Source organism: Bombina bombina, chromosome 3 (assembly GCF_027579735.1).
Source record: "Bombina bombina isolate aBomBom1 chromosome 3, aBomBom1.pri, whole genome shotgun sequence".
In the NCBI taxonomy this organism is placed as follows: Eukaryota; Metazoa; Chordata; class Amphibia; order Anura; family Bombinatoridae; genus Bombina; species Bombina bombina.
In genome coordinates this window covers 670,628,797-670,656,489 of record NC_069501.1, presented here as the reverse complement: position 1 = coordinate 670,656,489, position 27,693 = coordinate 670,628,797, and the positions used below count along the sequence as shown (strand labels likewise).

The 27,693-nt window shown below is 36.6% G+C and overlaps 1 protein-coding gene across 1 annotated transcript in view; it reads right to left on the bottom strand.

Moving 5' to 3' along the window:
- MMP28 (matrix metallopeptidase 28) overlaps window positions 1-27,424 on the bottom strand; it is a 248,459-nt gene extending 221,035 nt beyond the window's left edge. The window contains exon 1 of the mRNA XM_053707424.1: window positions 26,778-27,424. Coding sequence (XP_053563399.1) covers window positions 26,778-26,903 — 126 coding nt within the window. The 5' untranslated portion in view covers window positions 26,904-27,424. The remainder of the gene's footprint in view (window positions 1-26,777) is intronic.
- Between the last annotated feature and the right edge of the window lie 269 nt (window positions 27,425-27,693).

Below are 27,693 nucleotides of genomic sequence, written 5' to 3'. Positions count from 1 at the left end.
CTAAGCATCCTGCCTGTGTGACTCCCTGAAGATAACATTTGCTAGGACTTAAGGTAGTTTATATGTCTGGTCTAATCTGTTGTCTTATTTTTCTCTTTTGACTAATGGACGTGTTTTAACTAACCTAGCACAATAATATGTTTGTTATGTCATTCCATCTTTGATCAACTCTTTCTGTATTAACCCTAACCCCAGTTTCCCTCTGCACTCCCTTCCATACCTCCTTTATCTATGGGAACACACAAATGAAACAAAACAAACACACAAACAAACAAAAAAAAAACACAGCCATAGAATAATAAATAATTGTCCTCCCTGCATGCTCTATCTGAATCATGAAAGTTTAATTTTGACTAAACTATTCCGTTAAAACTGTGGGAATTTCAGAGAGGAATATCCCTGTCATTTTAGGAGAATTTAGCATGTTTGTTAAAGCTCTCATGGAATTAACACCAGTGACACCAAATGTTTGATTATTTCCAGTAGATACAAATAGGCAGTGCAACTGTTATCCACATTGCTAGGCAATAAATGACAGTTCCAAAAATGCTCAATTTTTGTTTGTTTTTATACAATAATTCATGATGTCATTTTGTAATTTATTTTTTTGCCACACAAGACTAAAGTATGTTTGCTTTTGCCAGAAGAATAGCTGAAACAACAAGAATTTGTTCTAGCTCATTACTAGTTACCACCTTCACTGGTTGGAACAAGTAAAATGCAATGCATCATTCTTCAGGTATGATTATATATAAGATCGACATTAATTAAAGCTCTCTGAAAGGTGTGTCTGTTCAAATTAATAGCACAAGCAAAATATTAACATGGATACACATGTAGACTAAAGGAACTCCAGCTATCACACAACACAGAATAAAGCACTGAATATATTGCACTATATATCAATTGTACATAAAACAGGCAATGCACTTCTCCAGCTTGTTGTGGGGGTATATTGAAGGGACAGTGTACTGTAAAAGTGGTTTCTAGCTCCCAGGGACTTGTTATATCAGCTGCAGGGTAAAAAAACATAATTTATGTAAGAACTTACCTGATAAATTCATTTCTTTCATATTAGCAAGAGTCCATGAGCTAGTGACGTATGGGATATACATTCCAACCAGGAGGAGCAAAGTTTCCCAAACCTTAAAATGCCTATAAATACACCCCTCACCACACCCACAAATCAGTTTAATGAATAGCCAAGAAGTGGGGTGATAAGAAAAAAGTGCGAAAGCATAAAAAATAAGGAATTGGAATAATTGTGCTTTATACAAAAAATCATAACCACCACAAAAAAGGGTGGGCCTCATGGACTCTTGCTAATATGAAAGAAATGAATTTATCAGGTAAGTTCTTACATAAATTATGTTTTCTTTCATGTAATTAGCAAGAGTCCATGAGTCCGCTGAAAAATAATCCACACCCAAAATAAAGTTTAAATTATAAGCAGAAGATTCAAACTGAAACAGCTGCCTGAAGTACTTTTCTACCAAAAACAGCTTCAGAAGAAGAAAACACATCAAAATGGTAGAATTTAGTAAAAGTATGCAAAGAAGACCAAGTTGCTGCTTTGCAAATCTGATCAACCGAAGCTTCATTCCTAAACGCCCAGGAAGTAGAAACTGACCTAGTAGAATGAGCTGTAATCCTTTGAGGCGGAGTTTTACCCGACTCGACATAAGCATGATGAATTAAAGATTTCAACCAAGATGCCAAAGAAATGGCAGAAGCCTTCTGACCTTTCCTAGAACCGGAAAAGATAACAAATAGACTAGAAGTCTTTCGGAAATTCTTAGTAGCTTCAACATAATATTTCAAAGCTCTAACTACATCCAAAGAATGCAATGATTTCTCCTTAGAATTCTTAGGATTAGGACATAATGAAGGAACTACAATTTCTCTACTAATGTTGTTAGAATTCACAACCTTAGGTAAAAATTTAAAAGAAGTTCGCAACACCGCCTTATCCTGATGAAAAATCAGAAAAGGAGACTGACAAGAAAGAGCAGATAACTCAGAAACTCTTCTGGCAGAAGAGATGGCCAAAAGGAACAAAACTTTCCAAGAAAGTAATTTAATGTCCAAAGGATGCATAGGTTCAAACGGAGGAGCTTGAAGAGCCCCCAGAACCAAATTCAAACTCCAAGGAGGAGAAATTGACTTAATGACAGGTTTTATACGAACCAAAGCTTGTACAAAACAATGAATATCAGGAAGATTAGCAATCGTTCTGTGAAAAAGAACAGAAAGAGCAGAGATTTGTCCTTTCAAGGAACTTGCAGACAAACCTTTATCCAAACCATCCTGAAGAAACTGTAAAATTCTCGGAATTCTAAAAGAATGCCAGGAAAAATGATGAGAAAGACCCCAAGAAATATAAGTCTTCCAGACTCTATAATATATCTCCCTATATACGGATTTACGAGCCTGTAACATAGTATTAATCACAGAGTCAGAGAAACCTCTTTGACTAAGAATCAAGCGTTCAATTTCCATACCTTTAAATTTAAGGATTTGAGATCCTGATGGAAAAAAGGACCTTGTGACAGAAGGTCTGGTCTTAACGGAAGAGTCCACAGTTGGCAAGAGGCCATCCGGACAAGATCCGCATACCAAAACCTGTGAGGCCATGCTGGAGCCACCAGCAGAACAAACGAGCATTCCTTCAGAATCTTGGAGATTACTCTTGGAAGAAGAACTAGAGGCGGAAAGATATAGGCAGGATGATACTTCCAAGGAAGTGACAACGCATCCACTGCTTCCGCTTGAGGATCCCTGGATCTGGACAGATACCTGGGAAGTTTCTTGTTCAGATGAGAAGCCATCAGATCTATTTCTGGAAGACCCCACATTTGAACAATCTGAAGAAATACCTCTGGGTGAAGAGACCATTCGCCCGGATGTAATGTTTGGCGGCTGAGATAATCTGCTTCCCAATTGTCTATACCTGGGATATGAACCGCAGAAACTAGACAGGAGCTGGATTCCGCCCATACCAGAATTCAAGATACTTCTTTCATAGCCAGAGGACTGTGAGTCCCTCCTTGATGATTGATGTATGCCACAGTTGTGACATTGTCTGTCTGAAAACAAATGAACGATTCTCTCTTTAGAAGAGGCCAAGACTGAAGAGCTCTGAAAATTGCACGGAGTTCCAAAATATTGATCGGTAATCTCACCTCCTGAGATTCCCAAACCCCTTGTGCCGTCAGAGACCCCCAAACAGCTCCCCAACCTGTCAGACTTGCATCTGTTGAAATTACAGTCCAGGTCGGAAGAACAAAAGAAGCCCCCTGAACTAAACGATGGTGATCTGTCCACCACATCAGAGAGTGTCGTACAATCGGTGTTAAAGATATTAATTGAGATATCTTTGTGTAATCCCTGCACCACTGGTTCAGCATACAGAGCTGAAGAGGTCCCATGTGAAAACGAGCAAAGGGGATCGCGTCCGATGCTGCAGTCATAAGACCTAGAATTTCCATGCATAAAGCTACCGAAGGGAATGATTGTGACTGAAGGTTTCGACAAGCTGATATCAACTTTAGACGTCTCTTGTCTGTCAAAGACAGAGTCATGGACACTGAATCTATCTGGAAACCTAAAAAGGTTACCCTTATCTGAGGAATCAATGAACTTTTTGGTAAATTGATCCTCCAACCATGATCTTGAAGAAACAACACAAGTCGATTCGTATGAGATTCTGCTAAATGTGAAGACTGAGCAAGTACCAAGATATCGTCCAAATAAGGAAATACCACAATACCCTGTTCTCTGATTACAGACAGAAGGGCACCGAGAACCTTTGTAAAAATTCTTGGAGCTGTAGCTAGGCCAAACGGTAGAGCCACAAACTGGTAATGCTTGTCTAGGAAAGAGAATCTCAGAAACTGATAGTGATCTGGATGAATCGGAATATGCAGATATGCATCCTGTAAATCTATTGTGGACATATAATGCTCTTGCTGAACAAAAGGCAGGATAGTCCTTACAGTTACCATTTTGAATGTTGGTATCCTTACATAACGATTCAATATTTTTAGATCCAGAACTGGTCTGAAGGAATTCTCCTTCTTTGGTACAATGAAGAGATTTGAATAAAACCCCAGCCCCTGTTCCAGAACTGGAACTGGCATAATTACTCCAGCCAACTCTAGATCTGAAACACATTTCAGAAATGCTTGCGCCTTCGCTAGGTTTACTGGGACACGGGAAAGAAAAAATCTCTTTGCAGGAGGTCTTATCTTGAAGCCAATTCTGTACCCTTCTGAAACAATGTTCTGAATCCAGAGATTGTGAACGGAATTGAACCAAATTTCTTTGAAAAAATGTAATCTGCCCCCTACCAGCTGAGCTGAAATGAGGGCCGCACCTTCATGTGGACTTGGGAGCTGGCTTTGGTTTTCTAAAAGGCTTGGATTTATTCCAGACTGGAGATGGTTTCCAAACTGATACCGCTCCTGAGGATGAAGGATCAGGCTTTTGTTCCTTGTTGTGACGAAAGGAACGAAAACGATTATTAGACCTAAATTTACCTTTAGATTTTTTATCCTGTGGTAAAAAAGTTCCTTTCCCTCCAGTAACAGTTGAGATAATAGAATCCAACTGAGAAGCAAATAATTTATTACCCTGGAAAGAAAGGGAAAGCAGACTAGACTTAGAAGACATATCAGCATTCCAAGTTTTAAGCCATAAAGCTCTTCTAGCTAAAATAGCTAGAGACATATACCTGACATCAACTCTAATGATATCAAAGATGGCATCACAAATAAAATTATTAGCATGTTGTAGAAGAATAATAATGCTATGAGAATTATGATCTGTTACTTGTTGTGCTAAAGCTTCCAACCAAAAGGTTGAAGCTGCAGCAACATCCGCTAAAGATATAGCAGGTCTAAGAAGATTACCTGAACACAAGTAAGCTTTTCTTAGAAAGGATTCAATTTTCCTATCTAAAGGATCCTTAAAGGAAGTACCATCTGCCGTAGGAATAGTAGTACGCTTAGCAAGAGTAGAGACAGCCCCATCAACCTTAGGGATTTTGTCCCAAAATTCTAATCTGTCAGATGGCACAGGATATAATTGCTTAAAACGTTTAGAAGGAGTAAAAGAATTACCCAAATTATTCCATTCCCTGGAAATTACTTCAGAAATAGCACCAGGGACAGGAAAAACTTCTGGAATAACTACAGGAGATTTAAAAACCTTATCTAAACGTTTAGATTTAGTATCAAGAGGACTAGAATCCTCAATTTCTAATGCAATTAGGACTTCTTTAAGTAAAGAACGAATAAATTCCATTTTAAATAAATATGAAGATTTATCAGCATCAACCTCTGAGACAGAATCCTCTGAATCAGAAGAAACAATATCAGTATCAGAATGATGATGTTCATTTAAAAATTCATCTGAAAAATGAGAAGTTTTAAAAGACTTTTTAAGTTTACTAGAAGGAGGAATAACAGACATAGCCTTCTTAATGGATTTAGAAACAAAATCTCTTATGTTATCAGGAACACTCTGATTATTAGATGTTGACAGAACAGCAACAGGTAATGTAACAGTACTAAAGGAAATATTATCTGCATTAGCAAGTTTGTCATGACAAACAGTACAAACAACAGCTGGAGGAACAGATACCAAAAGTTTACAGCAGATACACTTAGCTTTGGTAGCTCCAGCACCAGGCAGGGATATTCCAGAAGTATCTTCTGACTCAGCTTCAACGTGGGACATCTTGCAATATGTAATTGAAAAAACAACATATAAAGCAAAATTGATCAAATTCCTTAAATGACAGTTTCAGGAATGGGAAAAAATGCCATAGAACAAGCTTCTAGCAACCAGAAGCACAAAATAACTTAAATAATGTGGAGACAATAGTGATGCCCATATTTTTTAAGCGCCAAAAAAGACACCCACATTATTTGGCGCCTAAATGCTTTTGGCGCCAAAATGACGCCACATCCGGAACGCCGACACTTTTGGCGCCAAAAAACGTAAAAAATGACGCAACTTCTGGCGACACGTATGACGCCGGAAACAGGGGGAGAAAAAAAAATTTGCGCCAAAAAAGTCCGCGCCAAGAATGACGCAATAAAATGAAGCATTTTCAGCCCCCGCGAGCCTAACAGCCCACAGGGAAAAGTCAAATTTTTAAGGTAAGAAAAAATGATTTATTCATATGCATTATCCCAAATATGAAACTGACTGTCTGAAATAAGGAATGTTGAACATCCTGAGTCAAGGCAAATAAATGTTTGAATACATATATTTAGAACTTTATATAAAAGTGCCCAACCATAGCTTAGAGTGTCACAGAAAATAAGACTTACTTACCCCCGGACACTCCTCTACATGTAGTAGACAAGCCAAACCAGTACTGAAACGAGAATCAGTAGAGGAAATGGTATATATCAAAGTATATCGTCGATCTGAAAAGGGAGGTAAGAGATGAATCTCTACGACCGATAACAGAGAATCTATGAAATAGACCCCGTAGAAGGAGATCACTGCATTCAAATAGGTAATACTCTCCTCACATCCCTCTGACATTCACTGCACGCTGAGAGGAAAACCGGGCTCCAGCCTGCTGCGAAGCGCATATCAACGTAGAATCTAGCACAAACTTACTTCACCACCTCCATAGGAGGCAAAGTTTGTAAAACTGATTTGTGGGTGTGGTGAGGGGTGTATTTGTAGGCATTTTGAGGTTTGGGAAACTTTGCCCCTCCTGGTTGGAATGTATATCCCATACGTCACTAGCTCATGGACTCTTGCTAATTACATGAAAGAAAATGTATGGATAAAACATAAGTGTATTGTCAATATGAAATAGTTTTCATGGTTGAAACAACAACCCATTTAAATGAGCTGACCTTTTAGGGAGAGTGGACATCTTTATGTCTAGGTACACTGACCTTATTATATTTCTGTCTGTCTACACAAAAGCCAGTACTTCTAGAGAGGCATTAAAATGTTAATTTTCAATTGCAGTCTCTAACACTGGCAGTGTATTTTCTTTAGCAGCTTCTTGTTTGTATAACTTTTCTATAACCAGTACTTAAAGTGAAGGTCAATTTTGATGAATTAGTGCCTGGTTTTTAATAATCCCATTAAAAACAAGGGCACTTGAATTCATCAAAATTGACATTTCACTTGTTTTCTTCAAAAACTTACCTTTTAATCCTGGCAGACGCTCCAGCACTTCCTCCGCCCATCGCAAGCAGTCTTCGAGGGTCCAAAATGACGAATACGGCTTCCTCCAATCACGGCGTTGCATCAGGCCAAGATTCCATGGGGGGGGGGCGTGATTGGAGGAAGCCAGCATTTCTGACGTCTGCAGAGGCTTCCGACGGCCGGGGGAATCGCTGGAGCAGCTGCCAGGATTAAAAAGGTAAGTTTTTGAAGAAAACAAATGAAATGTCAATTTTGATGAATTAAAGTGCCCTTGTTTTTAATAGGATTATTAAAAACCGGGCACTAATTCATCAAAATTGACCTTCACTTTAAGTACGGACATTTTCAGTATAGGTAAATACAATAGGCAACATCAGCTATTTCAAATGACAAAATAAAGGTAAATTAGCTGTTTTAAACATATTAATACACCCCAGTAAGCAAAATGGACCAATGGGAATGCATTAAAAGAAATTTACTGACATTTTCCCCTTAATTTTTCTCAATGCCTTGTTATACCTGCTGTAGAGTATTATATGTATTGGACATTGATCTTTAAGGGTTATTTTTGCAACCGAATAAGCTGCTTTTACTAACTGAAACCACAACCCATAATGAACATGAGTACATATGTATTGGCATCCTATGTATTGGCATTTGCCTTTAGAGAGAGTGAGATAAGATATGCAGGTCTGTGGTTTATGCAGACAGCCCATTTAAATGGGTATGATCTTGCAAACAATGGGCGGTGTTTCAATGAACAATTTATTTTTTTTTAAATATTAAAAAAACTGAATAAGCAGTTTTCACTGCAGCTGGTTTTTGGGGAACACATTAAGGAGGAAAAATATATAGTACAGTGTCTGTCAAAGAGAACTTATAACTTTAGTTTTCTCTTTGTAATTAAAATGTAACACTGCTGCATCAATTTTCTTATTCTTACAAAAGAATGTATAATGCCTTCTGTCTTTCAACACCCACCTCCAATGTTACCATCTGGAAAGAATAGAGTGTGGCGTTGTTTTACTACCATGTTTAATTAAATTAAGTTAAGCAGCTGTATGTCATGTGTTTATTGTATTTATTTTTTTTCCTCTAACGTCGCCTTATTACTATATCAGTAGAATTGAAAGTTTCCTTCAATTTACTAGTTCAATTTACTATGCATTCTTCTGTGGGGGAATGTGAAGACCAAACTGTCTTAGCATGACAATATTTCTCCATCATTTACAATACATGAAAAGCTTTCTGTTGCACAAGCTTTTTACAAAGATGGTGTACAACAGAGCTGACTCTAAAGCACAGCATGTCAGATTATGCTCAACAAAAGCTAAATGAAAATCCTCACACAAATAGCTCAGTCCAATTTAATGTTACAACAATGCTAACGCTGTCTGAAAAACACATTTTTTTTTTACTGATAATTAGCTTATAATGGGGGCTTTTTTCTTATGGAACAAAGATCTTTGGAATCCTGTGGTGAAAATATTCCCCAGAAGATACAGAATTTTCTTCTCAGATGTTCTTCTGAGCTATCTGCAAGCAAGGATTAGCAATGAAACCAAAACTGCAGTATTAGTTTACATTTAAAATAAGGTTTTTCCCTAACATGTCAGGTTAAAAACATATATATTTTACATACATGTACACATTGGAATTTATTTTAGTGTTAGTTTTTTTTGTGGTTTTTTTTTTATTTTATTTTGTTTTTTTTATGTGGCATGTGTATTAGGTATAATGTTTTTTTTATTTTGGATACTGTATTTTTTTTATTATATTGTAACTTAGCAGAAGTTAAAAAGTTTGAAAATAGGAAGTTTATCTCTTAAGGGACCTTTGTTTCTATTACGTCTTTCTATACCCTGAATAATTCGACCAATAAACACACAACAACAGGTTTTGGGCTAAAGACCGGTCACGGTCATGTTTATTACAACAATAAACTAGGCTATGTAAATATGCCAACTTAGGCAACTTTAATAATGATAACAAAGAACTGTGTAAAGTTCTTAACTGGTGGCAGCAATTAATTAGCTAGTTTAACCCCTACTAAGAGACGGCCAGGGCCCTACACGGTGTTTGCAGAGCGGCACGGATTGCGCACGACCAATTGGCAGAGAGAGAAAGCTGTAAGCTGATAGAGGTGTTTGGCCTACGATTCGCAGAGGGGAGTAACCCCTAGGTCGGCACCTAGCGGGCGTCGCCTCCCCCATCCTAGGGCATCACTCTTCTCTCTCCCTGCCCGCTCTCTGGGCCCTGACCGACCGCAAGCTAGGGCATAAACAACCAGCCTAGTAAGGCGACCTCTTCAAACGAGTCGTAAAAACACGCCCGAACAGGTGGAAGACTAAAATTAAAACCTGGGCTTAAAGGGCTAATTCAAATAAACCTACCCCCTCCAGGGTGACCCCTAACCATTAACACTACGAGCCGCCACCTTTTCATCCAGGGACGGGTGGGTGGGGAAAGCTCCCTTAAAGTCTGGAACCAGGAACAAAGAGGGCCGGATCCACTGCAGCCAGGACCTATAAAGGTCAGCAGAAACACCCGCCCCTACACTTGCAACAATGTAACACCTAGTACCTTCCAGACTTCAACTCAGTTACCCCTTAATTTTGTTACAGGCCCACTAGAGGGTCCTCCACTTCCATTTTTGTCTGTAAGCCTTAGAGAACGTCTGTAAAACCAAACCAAAGATGGAAGGTCTAGAGGGAGCCTAACCCTGACGAGAATAGCATGAGCCCCTCTGGAACTTGCTCATTCTATTACTTGTATGATCACAAAATAACTTGAAAAAACAAATAAAGATGGTAGACCTTGCAAAAGTCTACCCAAAACGAGGACTTTGTAAAAAAAAAAAAACAAAGAGAAAAACAGCTACAAACTAATTGAGTCCCCTAGCAGAAAACTGAAAACAGACCACAAGGTTACAATTATTTCATTCAATACTCCTGCTTATCAGGACTGCAGAAAGGACAACTAATATCTTGACTTCAATAGAGACAAATTTGGCAATAGTTCTGAAGACTATTCATGACTAAAGAATAAGGTATGAGAGTATAACAAAGTACCTAAATTCTAAACATCTCCTGCTGTTGAAATAGTCTCTGGAAAAATGGTTTTACATTGAAAGAAACCAGATAGAAATAACACTAAGGAGGATCTAAAAGCAAGAACCCAGGATGAAATTGTAGAACTCTTACTAAGGCCTAGTTTTCCATTGAAGTGGTAATGTTTGGAAACTAGTGGTAAAAACATTTATCTCTTTTAAAGTCTATGGAGAATGTTCATGTTAACACTGGTTTCCAAACTTTACCACCTCAATGGAAACTAGGCCTAAATTGAGTATAGATCAAGACTTGAAAATATTGCATTACCAAGAGATCTAATGCCTCATGTGTTGCAGCAAAAACAACTTTCAAAAAGACCAAAATTCTAATTAACTGAGATATATAATCTATTTGAAGAATGCCAATAGAAACTATCTGCTATTAAAGCATTATATTGGACCAACCAAAATGAGGCCCACTTAGGGAAGCCCGAGAACAGGTCCGAAAACCAGTGCCCCAGAGGGAACTAAAGTCTGCAAGACCAAAAAAGAGAAAATAATTACAAAGAATGTTATCTTTCCCTTCAAAATCCTCTAATAGATAAGGAATCAGGGAAAATAGAGAAAACACATAGATCAGAGTGAACTCCCAATACAGAGTATCCACTCCTAGGGCTTGAACATCTGGAAAAATGGATTCTTCCATAGATGATGGATTTATGGCTTCTAGTTTCTATTGTCAGTTTCACAATATATCTATTTGTCCACAATCCTAACAAAAGCTTAATTGTAGACTTACCGGTCTGTTGGAAAGACCTACTCACTGCAAAGGAAGTCTGTGCTGAAATACATAGAACCTAAAATGTGAATGGCTATCAAAAGCTTGCATTGAGCCTGCAAAAATATAGAAAAGATCTCCTTCAGGACTAACTGACTTCTTGTAACTCCATAGAAAAATGAACCAATTAGACCTCTGACAGATTAAATTCTGAATTCACTAAAGAAGAGCTTCTTCGGTACAACTGAAAAGGGACAATGCAGTGAAAAGAGAGACAGATGTTTTTAGAAATAACAGATTAAAATATTAGAAATATATAACCCCCATCTTATTTAAAAACTTCTTATGAACTAAAATGTAGCATTTAATTTCAAAGATTTTTGGGAGTGAAAATATACCAGAGCAAAAATGAAAATCTAGTTCAAATGTCTCCAAGCTTGAAAGTTGCTTGCAAGCAGAGGCACGTGAGCAAGTGAATAGGATTAAAAAGCACGAAGAGCTGAAAAAGAAAACTACCTCTCTTGCCCCTAGTTTGGGACAGAGAATCTCAATCTTGAAAGTGAAGAGAAAAATAAACTTCTGTTAGAGAGATCTTTGCCTGATATAGATAGGTTTAGTGTTGTAATTGAAACACACTCCCAGCTAGTGTAATACAGGTCTGTAAATAACATTACTATAACATAATGCCCTGTACCTTAAATGAACACTCAATGCAGAATAATTGCATAATAAAAAGACAATGATTTAACACCTGCTCTGAATTTCAAGTTAGCAGATTTTATTCTGACAAATTAATTTTTTTCTTCCATTTTCCAGCCCCCTGTATCATGTGACAGACATCAGCCAATCACAGACTAGTATACATATACCCTGTCAGCTTGTGCACATGCTCAGTAGGATCTTGTTCTCCAGAAAGTGTGTATATAAAAAGACTATGCAAAATTTGAAATATAAGTAAATTGGAAAGTGTCTCAAAACTGCATGTTCTATCTGAATCATAAAAGTTTATTTTGACTTGAGTGTCCCTTTAAATACAATAGGATTACAGAAAAATGGTGTACTCCAGATCAGACCACAAACCAGGCTGCTATCTTCAGAATTTACTCATGAAGTAATTCTGTAGAAATAATCTAAATTCTGACTTTTCTTGTCTGTAAAGAAAGTAGATTTGATTTATTTTATATTAAAAACACTAGTTTTGTGAAATAAACAATTTCCTGTGGTTCATTTGAACCATATTTATGTAAAGCAAAATGACTGAGAAACATTCCTTATTTTAAACCATATAAGTTTTCCAAAAAAGGCAAAATATTAAGTTAATTTCTGAGACATAAATAGATTAAAAATAGTTGAGCCATTATTCCCTTCTTACCAGATCTGTGGAAACCATAGATTCATATAACTAGTGAAAAATTTGTTAGAGAAAAGTGTTTTGTTTTCTGAAAATCTGCGCAAAGGTAAAAAGATAGTCAGAAAGAAGAAAGAAAAAAAAAAAAAAAAAAAAAAAAAAAAAAAAAAAGGGACTCCAAGCTGCTTTCCATGTTAGAGAAAATATTTAAATACATGGATTTAAAAGCATCAGAGACAGATAAATACTTATCAGATGCAGAACTTGCACTAAACCAATAAAAGGAAACCTAAGGCAATTTATCTTCAATTCTCAGAGAAACCCTAATTCCTTTAAGAAAATTAGAAATAGTTTCAGTGTCAAATGTCATGGGAGTCAGACTCAGGAGTTTTCCCTTCAGAGGCAGAATCAGTGGATTATAAATAATCCATAGAACCCACAGGTGAATCCGAAAAGCTTTGATCATATATCTGTCCAACACACACTTTATAAAGTTTACTTAGCTTGCTAGCAATAAGGATTTACACATAGGGAAAAGGTGGGCATAGGCTGGGTTGCATCACTAAAGAAAAAAATATAACCAGTTATCAATAAATGCAACATGGCTGTGTGTGTTAGTGTATATATATATATATATATATATATATATATATATATATATATACACATATATATATATATATACACATATATATACATATATATACATATACATACTGCCGTATTTCACTATTTCCCCAAAATACATAAAGATCCCCTAAATCCCCCAGGGCGCCCCATTGTAGCGGGGATAGGGTCCCTTAACGAACCACTATCTGAATTAGTGGACATATATTTGCAGCCTCTAGTTCTAGCACTACCAAGCTATATTCAAGATACCACATCTTTCATTCGACAAATACAAGAGATTTCATGGAAATCTAGCTATACTCTTATGTCCATGGACGTTTCTTCATTATATACGTCAATACCTCATGATAAAGGTTTGGAGGCATTAGAGTTTTTTCTAAGATATAGATCTAATTATGATGAGGCCACGATATCCTTTTTGTTGCAAGCCACGGAATACTTGCTGACTCACAACTTTTTTCTTTTCGAAGGACGTTTCTATCTCCAAAGATGTGGAACGGCCATGGGCGCCAAGTTTGCGCCATCTTACGCCAACCTATTTTTAGGTTGGTGGGAGCTCTTCCACATCTTTGGAGATACAAACCCTTTTAGGCAATCTATTATTTACTACGGTCGCTACATAGACGACCTGGTATTTATCTGGGATGGAGATAATGAGTCTATTCACTCTTTTCATCAATATGTGTCAAGTAATAGGTTAAATCTCATTTTTACAATAGAATCCAGTGCAGATTCTTTAAATTTTTTGGATGTGACCATTAGACCAATAGATGAAGAAATTCAGGTTGAACTATACCGTAAGCCCACGTCGGGTAACAGTATCCTCAAATATGACTCTTGCCATCCATCACATCTCCTTGCCTCCATCCCCAAAAGCCAACTCATTCGGGTGAAACGGAACTGTACTGATCCGAAAACCTATGAAGAGCATGCTGCAGACACCGTGAAGCGACTAAAATCACGAGGCTATCCAAAAAATATTTTGACTCAAGCAAAAATTGAAATAGATCAGGTCCCCAGGTCAGAACTTCTGACTTATAAAAAAGATAGAAGGGGCACAAGGGAGAGTAATGAGAAATCTTTTACCTCCGTACCCATTTTTGCTACACCATACAGTATGGAGTATGGAAAGATTTGTAAAATAATTAAAAAGAGTCTTCCAATCCTGGAGAGTGACGAAAAATTAAATAGAGTTCTGGAGGGAGGTTGCAAATTTGTGTCACGTAAAGCAAAGACTCTGAGAAACATATTATCGCCCTCTATGCTACCCAGAGTTGTAAATGATACATGGTTACAAAAACGTAAGGGGTGTTACAAATGTAATGCCTCACGATGCAAAACATGCTCGCACATAGTTCAGGGTAACACCTGCAGATCAGAAGCACTAGGCAAGACAAGTGACATAAGATATTTCATAAACTGCAATAGTACACACGTAATTTATCTATTGACTTGTCAGGGATGTAATATTCAATATGTGGGACGTACTAAACGGTCCTTGAAGGACCGGGTCATGGAACATCTTAGGTCCATAGAGGACCCTGACTCAAGGACGCCCATTGCCAAACATTTTAGAAATTTTCACAATTCTGATAAATCTTTGTTGAAAGTACAGGGCATAGACTTTATACCAAGACATCCCCGGGGTGGAGATAGGGAAAAGAAACTTGATGAAAGAGAGGTTTTTTGGATTCTGCATTTAAAAACTAGGGTACCTACGGGTTTGAATTCCAGAATGGATGTAAATATGTTTATTCAACGTTGACCAATCGACTATAATGTATTGTTAAGGGAAAAGGAGTGTTCTTATATGCATAATACTATTTAATTAATGTATTATGAACCCTTTTGTCTCTAAGTATGATTTACATTACAATGAGGATTAGGTCTTGATGTCCAGTTTAGATATATACCTATACTTTAACTTGAGTTTATCACATTTCTTGTTTTATAGCATTAATATTTCATTATTACTTTATGTAAAGAAAAACAATAGTATATATGGTTTATATTAAATTGTGACACTGTGAATTAAATATATATTGCAATGTATACATATATGCTCACATTTTTGTAATAGGTACCACATAGAGAGGCTATATAGGTTAGAATTTTTTGTTTGTGACAGGAACTTCAGGGGTTAATGAGATGTGTTTTAATTGATATTATGTCATTGGACAGAAATCTGTATATTAAGAGCACCTACACCACCTGTTCTCTATCAGTGAACAAGTGCCCCAGAGGCATGAAACGCGTATGATGTCACAGGAGGTGTTGTTCCCCCTGTTCCAGTTCATGTTTTGTTTTTACCATGTTGCTGTATGAGGATCTTGCTTTTATTTTTCACTAAATAAAGACTGGCTTTTTACCTATCCCTGGTGTGCCGAGGAGTTTCCTTGTTCTTCTCTATGTGCAGCGTCTGGACAGAGACGTAATCCCTACGTGCACCCGCAGTGGCCGAGGAGCAGGACACGTGGTAACGCAGAAGAACGCCGTGAGAAAGAGTTGATTGGAGCATCCTACCCTTACTTGCTGTGTTCCTGTGTCGTTCTCTGTTCCGGGTAAGTGGCTCATCAACCAATGCTTGCGATAGCATTTTACACAAATTGACAGTGTTATTCTCACGAGCGCATTACATAGCGTTACCTGAAGATTGCTCTTTTTTACATGTTTGGGCCTAACGGAGTGGTAGATCAGCCTTTCAACTTCGACTTCCTATACCACGATACTGGTGACTGGTAATCAGTATATATTAACCTCTTCATTGTGGAACTGTAATTTCAAGATATATCTTTTCCGGATACTTGGATATCCTAGTATGTATATATATATCCATGGACTATCTAATACCAATAACGCCTTAATGGAGCACATTGTGGATAGTCTGTACAGCTATAATATAACTACTATGATGGACTGTGCAATATAGACTTCATTATAACAATTTTCTCTTTTTCCCTTTTAATTTTCCACTTTAATCATGGACAATGGGCTCATAGTAATACGCTTGGAGTTTTTTTGTTAGATACATAAATTGCAGTCTTACATCTTAACTACATGCATGGTTGACAGCACACATGAATCATTGGTAACCATTTGAGAGTTTGTTTACGATATTCTGTGTTTTTTACCCACTAAATTCCTTGGCGATAATATTTGGATATCGTCATTTATCTAACAGAAAGTATATTTAGGCTCATGTTTCGCTGGTGTTTATTAATTAATCTTCTTACCAAGTGTTCTACGACGGATGGACCTCAATTAACATATAGGGTTATTCATCCTTCTTAAGCAGATTGATTTCAATATATGCATCTGCTAGTATTTTATGGTTATTAGATTTATTAACTATTGTGGTATAAATTGGATACATGACATAATATTTGACTAATCCACAAGTATGATATATTAGGTGCCTACTTATATTATCTGTCAATTTTGATGCTTGTTTTAATTGACTGGGCACTCTATATATATATCAGCAAAAATTTACTGAACAACCATTGTACTTCTAGCCACAGTACAACAGATATGAATATTTGCTTCTATAAATATTTCACAATACTATTGTGGTGACTATTGTGGTTTAATATAGACGTTATATATCTATTTTAAGTGTTATTTTTGTCTATACCTATCCATATATCATGGAAACACAAGAAGCACAAGGTTTTGTTTTTGAGGATCTTACACAAACATTAGATCCTTCAGCAGACACATTACAGTCTTGGTTAGATGATGTTCAACATGATCTAGAGAGCTTATTTGTACAAATGGATAGTTTAAGAAAGACAGATATTAGACTAGAACTGGACATTAAGACCTTCCTTATCTACCAACAGAGAGAACATATCCCTAGGGGACTTAGAATTAAAAAATTTCCATCATTCCATGTTACATGTTCTAAGTTTATAGAGGAATGGAATACAGCTCTTTCCACATGTTCACAAACACTAATTACAATTTTGATTAATTATAAAAAACAACAGAGGCTAACACTGATTAAACAAATGCAAGACTTACAAATTGAACTAAAACAGGTACAAACAGACCCTGAATTTGGTCTTTATGATACCCAATTTAAAGAAAATATGCAGAAATTTCGGAGAGAATTATGGGAATTTAAGGCACAAAAAATTAACAGAGATAAAATGGACTACGATACTGAAAATGTTTACTCATGGTCCCAAAAAGGATCAGTCTCTGTTAGCAACAATAAGAGTAGAAAACTCAGATATAAAAAATCCAAACAGAACAAAAAGGTAACTTTTAGTGATACAGAGTATGACTACGATACATCAGACAGTGATTCCGCAGGATACACACATGATGCTTCAGAACAGTTATCAGTACTTAATACACCTATTGTTCCCCAATTAGCATTGTCAAAAAACGGATCAGGCCCACCTCACTCAATTCTAAAACCGTTACATCCAAAAGAACACGTAGAGGGGGCCAAAACAGATACCGTCGTAGACACAGAAAAAACAAAACGATACCCACAGAGAGTAAGGAGGAAACAAACACACAGATATCTGCAAAAGAAGTGATTAATTTATCTAACTATAATCTTAGTCATGAAGAAGAGAGGGTATTGTCACGAGGACTTAGTTTTTCTCCGTCCTGTCATTTCAATCTGTTTCAGACCATTTTAGACTTAAACAAATTTGTGAGATTGCTCACCCTTAAAAAACACTTTCTAAAAGATGAGTCTGAGACAGAGTTATTATCGGACGGGGAAAACAATGTTTCTCATAAACAACCTATCAACGACTCTGGGAGTGGTTTGACATTTCAAGACAAATGCTGTATACAGGACATGGAAGATTTACAATTGTTAGATACTGATGGTATTAGACATGGTCCATCTGTACAAGATATAAATATATCTAGATTAAAAAATAAAAGTACCTTTTATCCAGTACAAACGAGAGGTAATTCGTTGGATATTTTTCAACAAACCATTGAAAACCAACTTATTAAACTTGACAGTGATTTAAAAAATCCTCCCTCCACTACTACAGACAGTACCAAACATTCCAATAAAAATTTCACTGTATCCGACAATAAAGCATTGAAACAATTAACTTCAAATAAAAATCTTGTATTTCGAGAGTCCGATAAGGGTGGAAACCTAGTAGTCCTAAATAGGCAAGATTATGTCCTGGAAGCCTCCCGTCAATTATCAGATCGCAATACATATTGTACTTTGGCCACCAATCCTACGGCAGCATACAAGAGTTTATTGAGGGAAATAGTGAGATACGGCATGGACAATGGTATTATTTCGGCCAATATGTCAGAATATCTGATTCCTGAGTGGCCGGTAACTGCCGTATTTCACTATTTCCCCAAAATACATAAAGATCCCCTAAATCCCCCAGGGCGCCCCATTGTAGCGGGGATAGGGTCCCTTAACGAACCACTATCTGAATTAGTGGACATATATTTGCAGCCTCTAGTTCTAGCACTACCAAGCTATATTCAAGATACCACATCTTTCATTCGACAAATACAAGAGATTTCATGGAAATCTAGCTATACTCTTATGTCCATGGACGTTTCTTCATTATATACGTCAATACCTCATGATAAAGGTTTGGAGGCATTAGAGTTTTTTCTAAGATATAGATCTAATTATGATGAGGCCACGATATCCTTTTTGTTGCAAGCCACGGAATACTTGCTGACTCACAACTTTTTTCTTTTCGAAGGACGTTTCTATCTCCAAAGATGTGGAACGGCCATGGGCGCCAAGTTTGCGCCATCTTACGCCAACCTATTTTTAGGTTGGTGGGAGCTCTTCCACATCTTTGGAGATACAAACCCTTTTAGGCAATCTATTATTTACTACGGTCGCTACATAGACGACCTGGTATTTATCTGGGATGGAGATAATGAGTCTATTCACTCTTTTCATCAATATGTGTCAAGTAATAGGTTAAATCTCATTTTTACAATAGAATCCAGTGCAGATTCTTTAAATTTTTTGGATGTGACCATTAGACCAATAGATGAAGAAATTCAGGTTGAACTATACCGTAAGCCCACGTCGGGTAACAGTATCCTCAAATATGACTCTTGCCATCCATCACATCTCCTTGCCTCCATCCCCAAAAGCCAACTCATTCGGGTGAAACGGAACTGTACTGATCCGAAAACCTATGAAGAGCATGCTGCAGACACCGTGAAGCGACTAAAATCACGAGGCTATCCAAAAAATATTTTGACTCAAGCAAAAATTGAAATAGATCAGGTCCCCAGGTCAGAACTTCTGACTTATAAAAAAGATAGAAGGGGCACAAGGGAGAGTAATGAGAAATCTTTTACCTCCGTACCCATTTTTGCTACACCATACAGTATGGAGTATGGAAAGATTTGTAAAATAATTAAAAAGAGTCTTCCAATCCTGGAGAGTGACGAAAAATTAAATAGAGTTCTGGAGGGAGGTTGCAAATTTGTGTCACGTAAAGCAAAGACTCTGAGAAACATATTATCGCCCTCTATGCTACCCAGAGTTGTAAATGATACATGGTTACAAAAACGTAAGGGGTGTTACAAATGTAATGCCTCACGATGCAAAACATGCTCGCACATAGTTCAGGGTAACACCTGCAGATCAGAAGCACTAGGCAAGACAAGTGACATAAGATATTTCATAAACTGCAATAGTACACACGTAATTTATCTATTGACTTGTCAGGGATGTAATATTCAATATGTGGGACGTACTAAACGGTCCTTGAAGGACCGGGTCATGGAACATCTTAGGTCCATAGAGGACCCTGACTCAAGGACGCCCATTGCCAAACATTTTAGAAATTTTCACAATTCTGATAAATCTTTGTTGAAAGTACAGGGCATAGACTTTATACCAAGACATCCCCGGGGTGGAGATAGGGAAAAGAAACTTGATGAAAGAGAGGTTTTTTGGATTCTGCATTTAAAAACTAGGGTACCTACGGGTTTGCATTCCAGAATGGATGTAAATATGTTTATTCAACGTTGACCAATCGACTATAATGTATTGTTAAGGGAAAAGGAGTGTTCTTATATGCATAATACTATTTAATTAATGTATTATGAACCCTTTTGTCTCTAAGTATGATTTACATTACAATGAGGATTAGGTCTTGATGTCCAGTTTAGATATATACCTATACTTTAACTTGAGTTTATCACATTTCTTGTTTTATAGCATTAATATTTCATTATTACTTTATGTAAAGAAAAACAATAGTATATATGGTTTATATTAAATTGTGACACTGTGAATTAAATATATATTGCAATGTATACATATATGCTCACATTTTTGTAATAGGTACCACATAGAGAGGCTATATAGGTTAGAATTTTTTGTTTGTGACAGGAACTTCAGGGGTTAATGAGATGTGTTTTAATTGATATTATGTCATTGGACAGAAATCTGTATATTAAGAGCACCTACACCACCTGTTCTCTATCAGTGAACAAGTGCCCCAGAGGCATGAAACGCGTATGATGTCACAGGAGGTGTTGTTCCCCCTGTTCCAGTTCATGTTTTGTTTTTACCATGTTGCTGTATGAGGATCTTGCTTTTATTTTTCACTAAATAAAGACTGGCTTTTTACCTATCCCTGGTGTGCCGAGGAGTTTCCTTGTTCTTCTATACATATATATACACATATACATATATATATACATACATACACATACATACATATACACACACGTATATATATATATATATATATATATATATATATATACACACACATACAGTGTATATATATATATATACACACATACATACACACATACAGTGTATATATATATATATATATATATAATGAAGTAACATACCTTAAAGGGTTGGAAATTGTTGCAAATTATATATAAATAAAATACCTATTATAATTAATATATTGAATGTATTGCAAATAAAATTATTTTTGTGTGAAAATGAAGCCTCTACATACCTTTGTATAAACTTTGAAATTCTCATGAAAGGAGCGGTAACAAACGCCCATAAAAAGAGGCAGAGTTTATGCAAAACTAAATACGGAGCCCCATCCAATATATAAATGCTCTTATTTATGTGCACATTGCATGCGCACTTGTAATGTAAGGGATACGCAAGTGCACAATGTATAGAAACGCACAGCGGCCATATTTTCTTTTACTATTCATGGTCCATATAATAAAAACGATTCAACATGCTCCTTGGTCTAGGGGCACTTTGCATACTTACATCCACCTCTCCATCTACAACGTCTGCTCTTTCCTCTCTTTGAAACTTTAGTGCCGCGGTGCACCACTCCCTCCGGCATCAACGTCACAATCCATGTGAGCACCCTGCATCCAGTACTTGGCTCATGAATCTGCGCATGCGTTAGGCTGTGAGTTGTTATAATGCGCATGCGGGTCGCCATGATGTTTCTACCTAGGTAGAACATCGTTATAGGGCCCATTTACTGGTTTAAAAGGGGGTTTGGCACAGTAATAAGTTTACATTAAAAATGACAAGAAAATAATAGAAAAAATTAAACAAGTGCCAATTACAAATATATTTAACATAGATGTTTTAAGAGAGCTTAAGTTTTTTTTTTTAGTTTACTATCCCTTTAATAGAAAAATATGCATAAAAGTCCTTTACCTATGACGAGGTCCCTTATCTATGACGTCACAGAAACATGGCGGTCCCCCACAAAGAAACCACTTGGAAAGATTTCTACCTCCTATCGCCACAACAGTGACCAGTGTCGAAGGCATAATGGCGCCCGCCGCCAAACAAGCAGAGTTGGATACATGGCTACAAGGTAAAGCCAGAAGAGGGGGAAAACAGCCACTGCCCATGTAGGAATGAAGAAAAAACACGGAGAGGGACTCTTAGCTCTGTCCACCCTGAGGCTGGACATAACTAGGAGGAGGAGGGGGTGAAGTTCCATAGCTACCTTTCGAAGGTAACTGAGGGAGTGGGTAATACTGTTCACGCCCTTCTGGAGAGGGGGGTCTCACTGGTAAGTATTACCAGGGTAGCCAAGATATATATGTTAATAAATGTTAAATTATATTTTTACATAACAAGCATGCAGTTATGAAGAATATAATTTTAATTATACTGTCTTTAATATCAAATAATAAACACAACAAGCAACATTAATAACATTTTAATTTATATGCAAATATTTAAACTATATTACATACTAATGCATCATTTTAAATATTGAATATTTATCCGTAGGGCCTTAGCTTCTACAATTAGTTTTAGGTTATGGCAGTTTAGGGGTCAGTGTTTAAAAATAATATGCATAGTCATTTACAATTCATATTGTTTAAAGTATTGTATATATCTATAAAGTAAAAAGGTATTTAATGATGCTTTCTATTATTTTAAACATAAACATTTATTTTCAAATATATATTTATTTTTTAAATAATAATCTATATTGTACATGACAATACATATTTGTCAATAAGATGTGGTAAACGCCGGAGGGCCGGCAAAACCTCGCCGGCCTAGCCAGGCTCTTGGAACTGAGCGTCGAACTGGAAATGAGCCCAGCTCCGGCACTTCATAAAAGGGGTGCCGAACGAGCAAGGTGCATGGGATCACGTTGTCCTTATATTATGTTGCTGGCAATTTGATGAGGCACCAAGGGATACCAGTTGTTGGGGGTGCTACCTTCTAGAAGGAATGGGGGACACTTCAATTCTGGTCCCCCATTTTTCCCAGGTAGGTTAGGCATGATGTAGGTGTAGTGCCATCAGGGGGAGTTAGCGGGGCGTTCTTGTGGGAGTAGGCTGAACTTTGATTTGGACATAACACCAGATTGATATGTTCGAATCAGCGAAGTGCAGGTTGCAAGAAGGGTAGCGGCCATGTTTTTCTCGCCAGCTATCAGCTAGTGAGACTACATCCGGTAGTTAGAGTAGGTGCATTAAAACGTAGGTACCACAGGCAATATTTGGAGTGTGCCTACACAGAAACTATTTATAGTTTCAGTGTGAAACCTGTCTGTGCCGGGTAGGGGCCCCCAAGTAGCAGTAAAATGCTGAGGAGCATAAATGTCGGCGATGCAGGTGGTGATGACACGCTCCCATTGACTTCTATGGGAGAGACATAACCGCTCGTTGGCACTGTTCGGCCAAGCCCCTTTTCTTTGAAAATCTCAATGTTTAAAATATCGGTGCCAAGATATTGGAGGGATGCCAAGATTAATCTTATCATTAATTCAATTAAACCAATTGAAAGCTTTTAATTAGGTATTAACAGGTAAACATAAAACAGTTCATTAATTGCCATCATTAAACTAATGTTTCCTGTTTTGTATAAGCATAACTGTATTGCAGTTATTGTAAAAAAAATAATAATAAAAAAAATAAATGGTAATTTGTTTTTATGCTTATCAGTGTGTCACATAACAAAAGTAGAGCTATAGGAGTTGTCCAGATTAGCTAGTAAGAAATCAGTTCTTAGAAGTTGTGCACTAGAATATACTTCTTAGTTTCAAAATCAGTTTCAACAGGGTTTATACTGGATTTTTTTTTTATCAGTATCTGTGTGTATTCTTCTTTATAGTAGTGTCTATTAGATGTAGTTATATGAGAATTGGTGTATACTTACTGTCCCTTAAAAGGATTTGAAACCCAACAACTTTCTTTTGTAATTCAGTGAGGATACAATTTAAAAAAAAAAAATCCATTTTAACTCTATAGTTAAATTCACTAAATTTGCATGGTATTCTTTGTTGAAGAGCATACCTAGGTAGGCAGCATGCACGTGTTGGATCAATGTATAGCAGCAGTTTGTTAACAAAACAAACACTAAACCCAACTTTTCTTTCATGATTCGAATAGAGCAGCAATTTTAAGCAACTTTTTAATTTACTCCTATTATCAACTTTTCTTTGTTCTCTTGGAATCTTTATTTGAAAAAGCAGCAATGAAAGCTTTGGAACCGGCCCATTTTTGGTTCAGACACTGGATAGCGCTTGCTGATTGGTGGCTAAATGTAGCCATCCAATCAGCATGTGCAACCCAGGTGCTGAACCTAAAATGGGCCGGCTCCAAAGCTTCCATTGCTGCTTTTTCAAATAAAGATACCAAGAGAACAAAGAAAAATTGATAATAGGAGTAAATTATTAAGTTGCTATAAAATTGCTGCTCTATCCGAATCATGAAAGAGAAAAATTGGGTTTAGTGCCCCTTTAAATCATTATTGCAAATCTGCTGCCATATAGAGCTCAAGAAACGTGCACGCTCCTACCAACCTGGTTATCAACCAAAAATACCATGAAAACAAAGTAACTTTGATAAAAAAAATCTAATCGATTTAAACTAAGTTACACTATCTGAATCGTGAAAAAAGAATGTGGGTTCCATGTCCCTTTAAAAAGATTTCATGCAGCAATATATATTTGTATATACATTTACAGGGCATTTTCTACTTCAATATCCATTTAAATTCTGATGAAATTTAGTATCATTGCTTTGTAAAGCTTTGGAGGGTTACGCATTTATGTTTTAAATTTAAAATAAAATATTGCAAAATCATTAAAAAAAATTTTTTAAAGGAATAATTGCTTGTCCGTTTAATTTGTGAGGCAGTTCCTCTCATCCAGATATGACTTTGTAGATTTATGAGTCTTTGAGTAAAACTATGTGTTTCATCATTCCAGCCACTCTGTGTTTTTGCCCAGGACATAACACAAGAGATGGGCGTAATTAGCGAGATACTGGTTGCTCTGCTTTGGCAGACATCCAGGGAGTGGAAGAGATGGTGACCAAAGGAAATGCCGCATTCTAGAATATGTTTTTGACTTCATACGATTTTTAAATGTTTCAACTAGAAAAGTGAAAGTATATATTTTTTTAATTGATTTATGTTTTAAAACGTGTTCCTTTGCTTTAGAAACCTGTTTTTGGTTTTCAGGTTTGGGGAGATTTGTTCATATCTACCAATGCAGAGGTGGTAACATAAAACTGTTTCATACTAGTTTTGATATCAACTTTAACTAAACTTTTTGCTAAATATATTTTCATTTCTGCACAATACCAATATTTAATTTTTTATGCCCTTTTCAACTTTTAGTATTGAAATGACTACTATCGAATTGTTTTCCAATGCCTTGTTAAAACAGCTGCAGGGTATTAAAAAGGGGCATGAAACCCAAAATGCTTCTTGATGATTCAGATAGATTATACAATTTTAAATAACTTTCCAATTTACTTATGCTCTCTAATTTTCTTCATTCTCTTGGTATCCTTTCTTGAAGGAGCAGTAATGCACTACTTAGAGCTAGCTGAAAACCAATGGCAAGAGGCAAATATGTGCAGCCACCAATCAGCAACTTATGAGTCTACAAAGGATAAAAAAAAGAACTAACATTTGATAATAAAAATAAATTGGAAAGTTATTTAAAGGGACAGTAAACGTAAAAAATAATGTTACATAATTCTGCACTATGTAATTCACTCAATCTCTTGCTTTTTAAGATGTTGCAAGGATAATGTTACATAATTCTGCACATAGAATTGGAAATTATTTTTGTATGCGAAATAGCAGTTTTTTGTAGGTGCCTGTTTTGCTCATTGAAGTCACAGTCCATTTAATTGGGCTGAGCTTGTAGAAATAGCTAGTGTCTTGATCTTATTTCTCTCCGTACACAAAGGCTTCCTTATCTCAGTGAGAGCAATCGAAAATTAACATTTTAGTATTTATCTCTCCTATCCCCATCGGGCTGTTTCTTGTTTACATAAATTTTCTTTAAAGAATACAGCTATTTTCATACCTTCAGTATAGGTGGCAGTTTCAATAAACAAAAACAGCTGTTTCAAATGACAAAATAAAGGTAAATGTGTTATTTGTAAACTATTTAGTACACTTTAGCATTAATTATTGGGGGGAAAACGTTTACAGTAATATAATATAGATTTGTCACATATTCTAGCACTAATTAAACTTAAAAGATTATATATATATATATATACATACATACATTACATACACACACACATACATATACATAGTCACACACACACACTTATTAGCTCAGATGAAATATGAGTTGATAAAGTTTGCTACAGTTCTGGGAACTAGAAATTATCTGTATACCGTAAAACACCTCAAATATAAAGGCAATAGTAACCCAAGGGTTTTGTAAACTCCAGCAGTGAATTTGGGGAAATACTGTCAGTTTATTATACCACAGCAGAATTGGAGGCAAACTGTCCGCAAAATGTGAGGTGGAAAAGAACTTTAATTTTCTAATATTCCTGCACGGCAATGAGATAAGGCTTGTAGACTGTGCCCTCCTACTATATAATAAGGTTTAGGCTTGAAGGATTTTTTTAACAGTGATTCGTGAACCTTCATTTTAATCTCTCAAGCAGCTTCATTCAAATGCACCAAGTTCCAAAAGAATATTTAGGACAGTGTGAAGGTGTTAGTTTAATATTGTTTATCTAGCATGAGTCTTGCAGAATGTATTGGAAACTACAGGAGTTTTGTTTGCTTGTATTTCTCCATCAAAATGAATCAAACGGAAGATATGGTATAAATGAATACTGTGCAGTAACCTGTATACATCAGATAACAAGTGACAATTGAAACCAGGCTGTGCATGTGACTAAAAGCTATAGAGAGAATGCACTTCTACAGTGTCGTGTGGCTTTATACATAAACTAATAGTGTGATGATGATAGTCAAACTCTTGTTTAGTATTACGGAAGGAGCTTATGGCGCTCTGATCTTTATAATGCAATAAACATTATCCCCCTCGGAGTCCCTTTATCTCAGGTCTTACCTGCGCAGTGTCCATTGCCTCCTCCTTGCCAATATCAGTGCAGACACACAGACCACATATGAAAAGCAGAAGCTCAGTTGACCCAGTAAGAACTGTCATCCTCTGTTTGCACCAATGCATTTTCATATATAAATTTCAGTGAATTATTCTCAACTAGTTTTGAGTGTCTTTGTTAGAACAGATTTCCCAACACTTGCTTGAGACTTCGCCATAGGACCATACCATTCCAAGTGCTAATAGTTCTTGACCTCCTGACAATTCTGACATCCCTGATGCAAAGATTTGCTATGAGATCCAAACAGTATCTGCCCGTGTGCCATCACTATTTAGACGTTTTCTCTGTATTCATTCCTTTAGTTTCCTTATTTTAACATTTTTTTCACACTGAAAGGTCCATGATCAAAGCACCATACATGTAGCTCAATATCATGTTATTTCTTTTAGAAGTTTATGTCGTCCAGTGAGATAATAATCCCTGCCTATTCATAGTGTAAAGAGCAATCCCTTAGTGATCAGTGTTAGAGTGTAAACCAGCAATTCTCTCTTCCCTTTGGGCTTGGTTTACCTTTAAAGCTATAATTTGAGACCTCTCTAGCTACAAGGCTGCTTCAGTGTTATCTGCATTATTCTCAGCTCTGGGACTGCAGACACTTTACAAATCAGGCACCACCCCAGGCAGGAGGAGTCTATGATTAATCACCACAAGGAATGAACTACTCACAGGAAAGTCATTGTTGCGCCTAGTGAGGCACTTCTCAATAGTTTTATGTTGTTATCCAGAGGCAAAATCCACTACCAAATATTTCGCGAGGAATTTTTTCTTAGTGTAGGCAGGACTTCCTGGTTTGTGAGTCCAGGTCTCATATGCAGTAACATTTTTTATCTGTTATTATTGGATCTCTTTCTGAAATAGTTT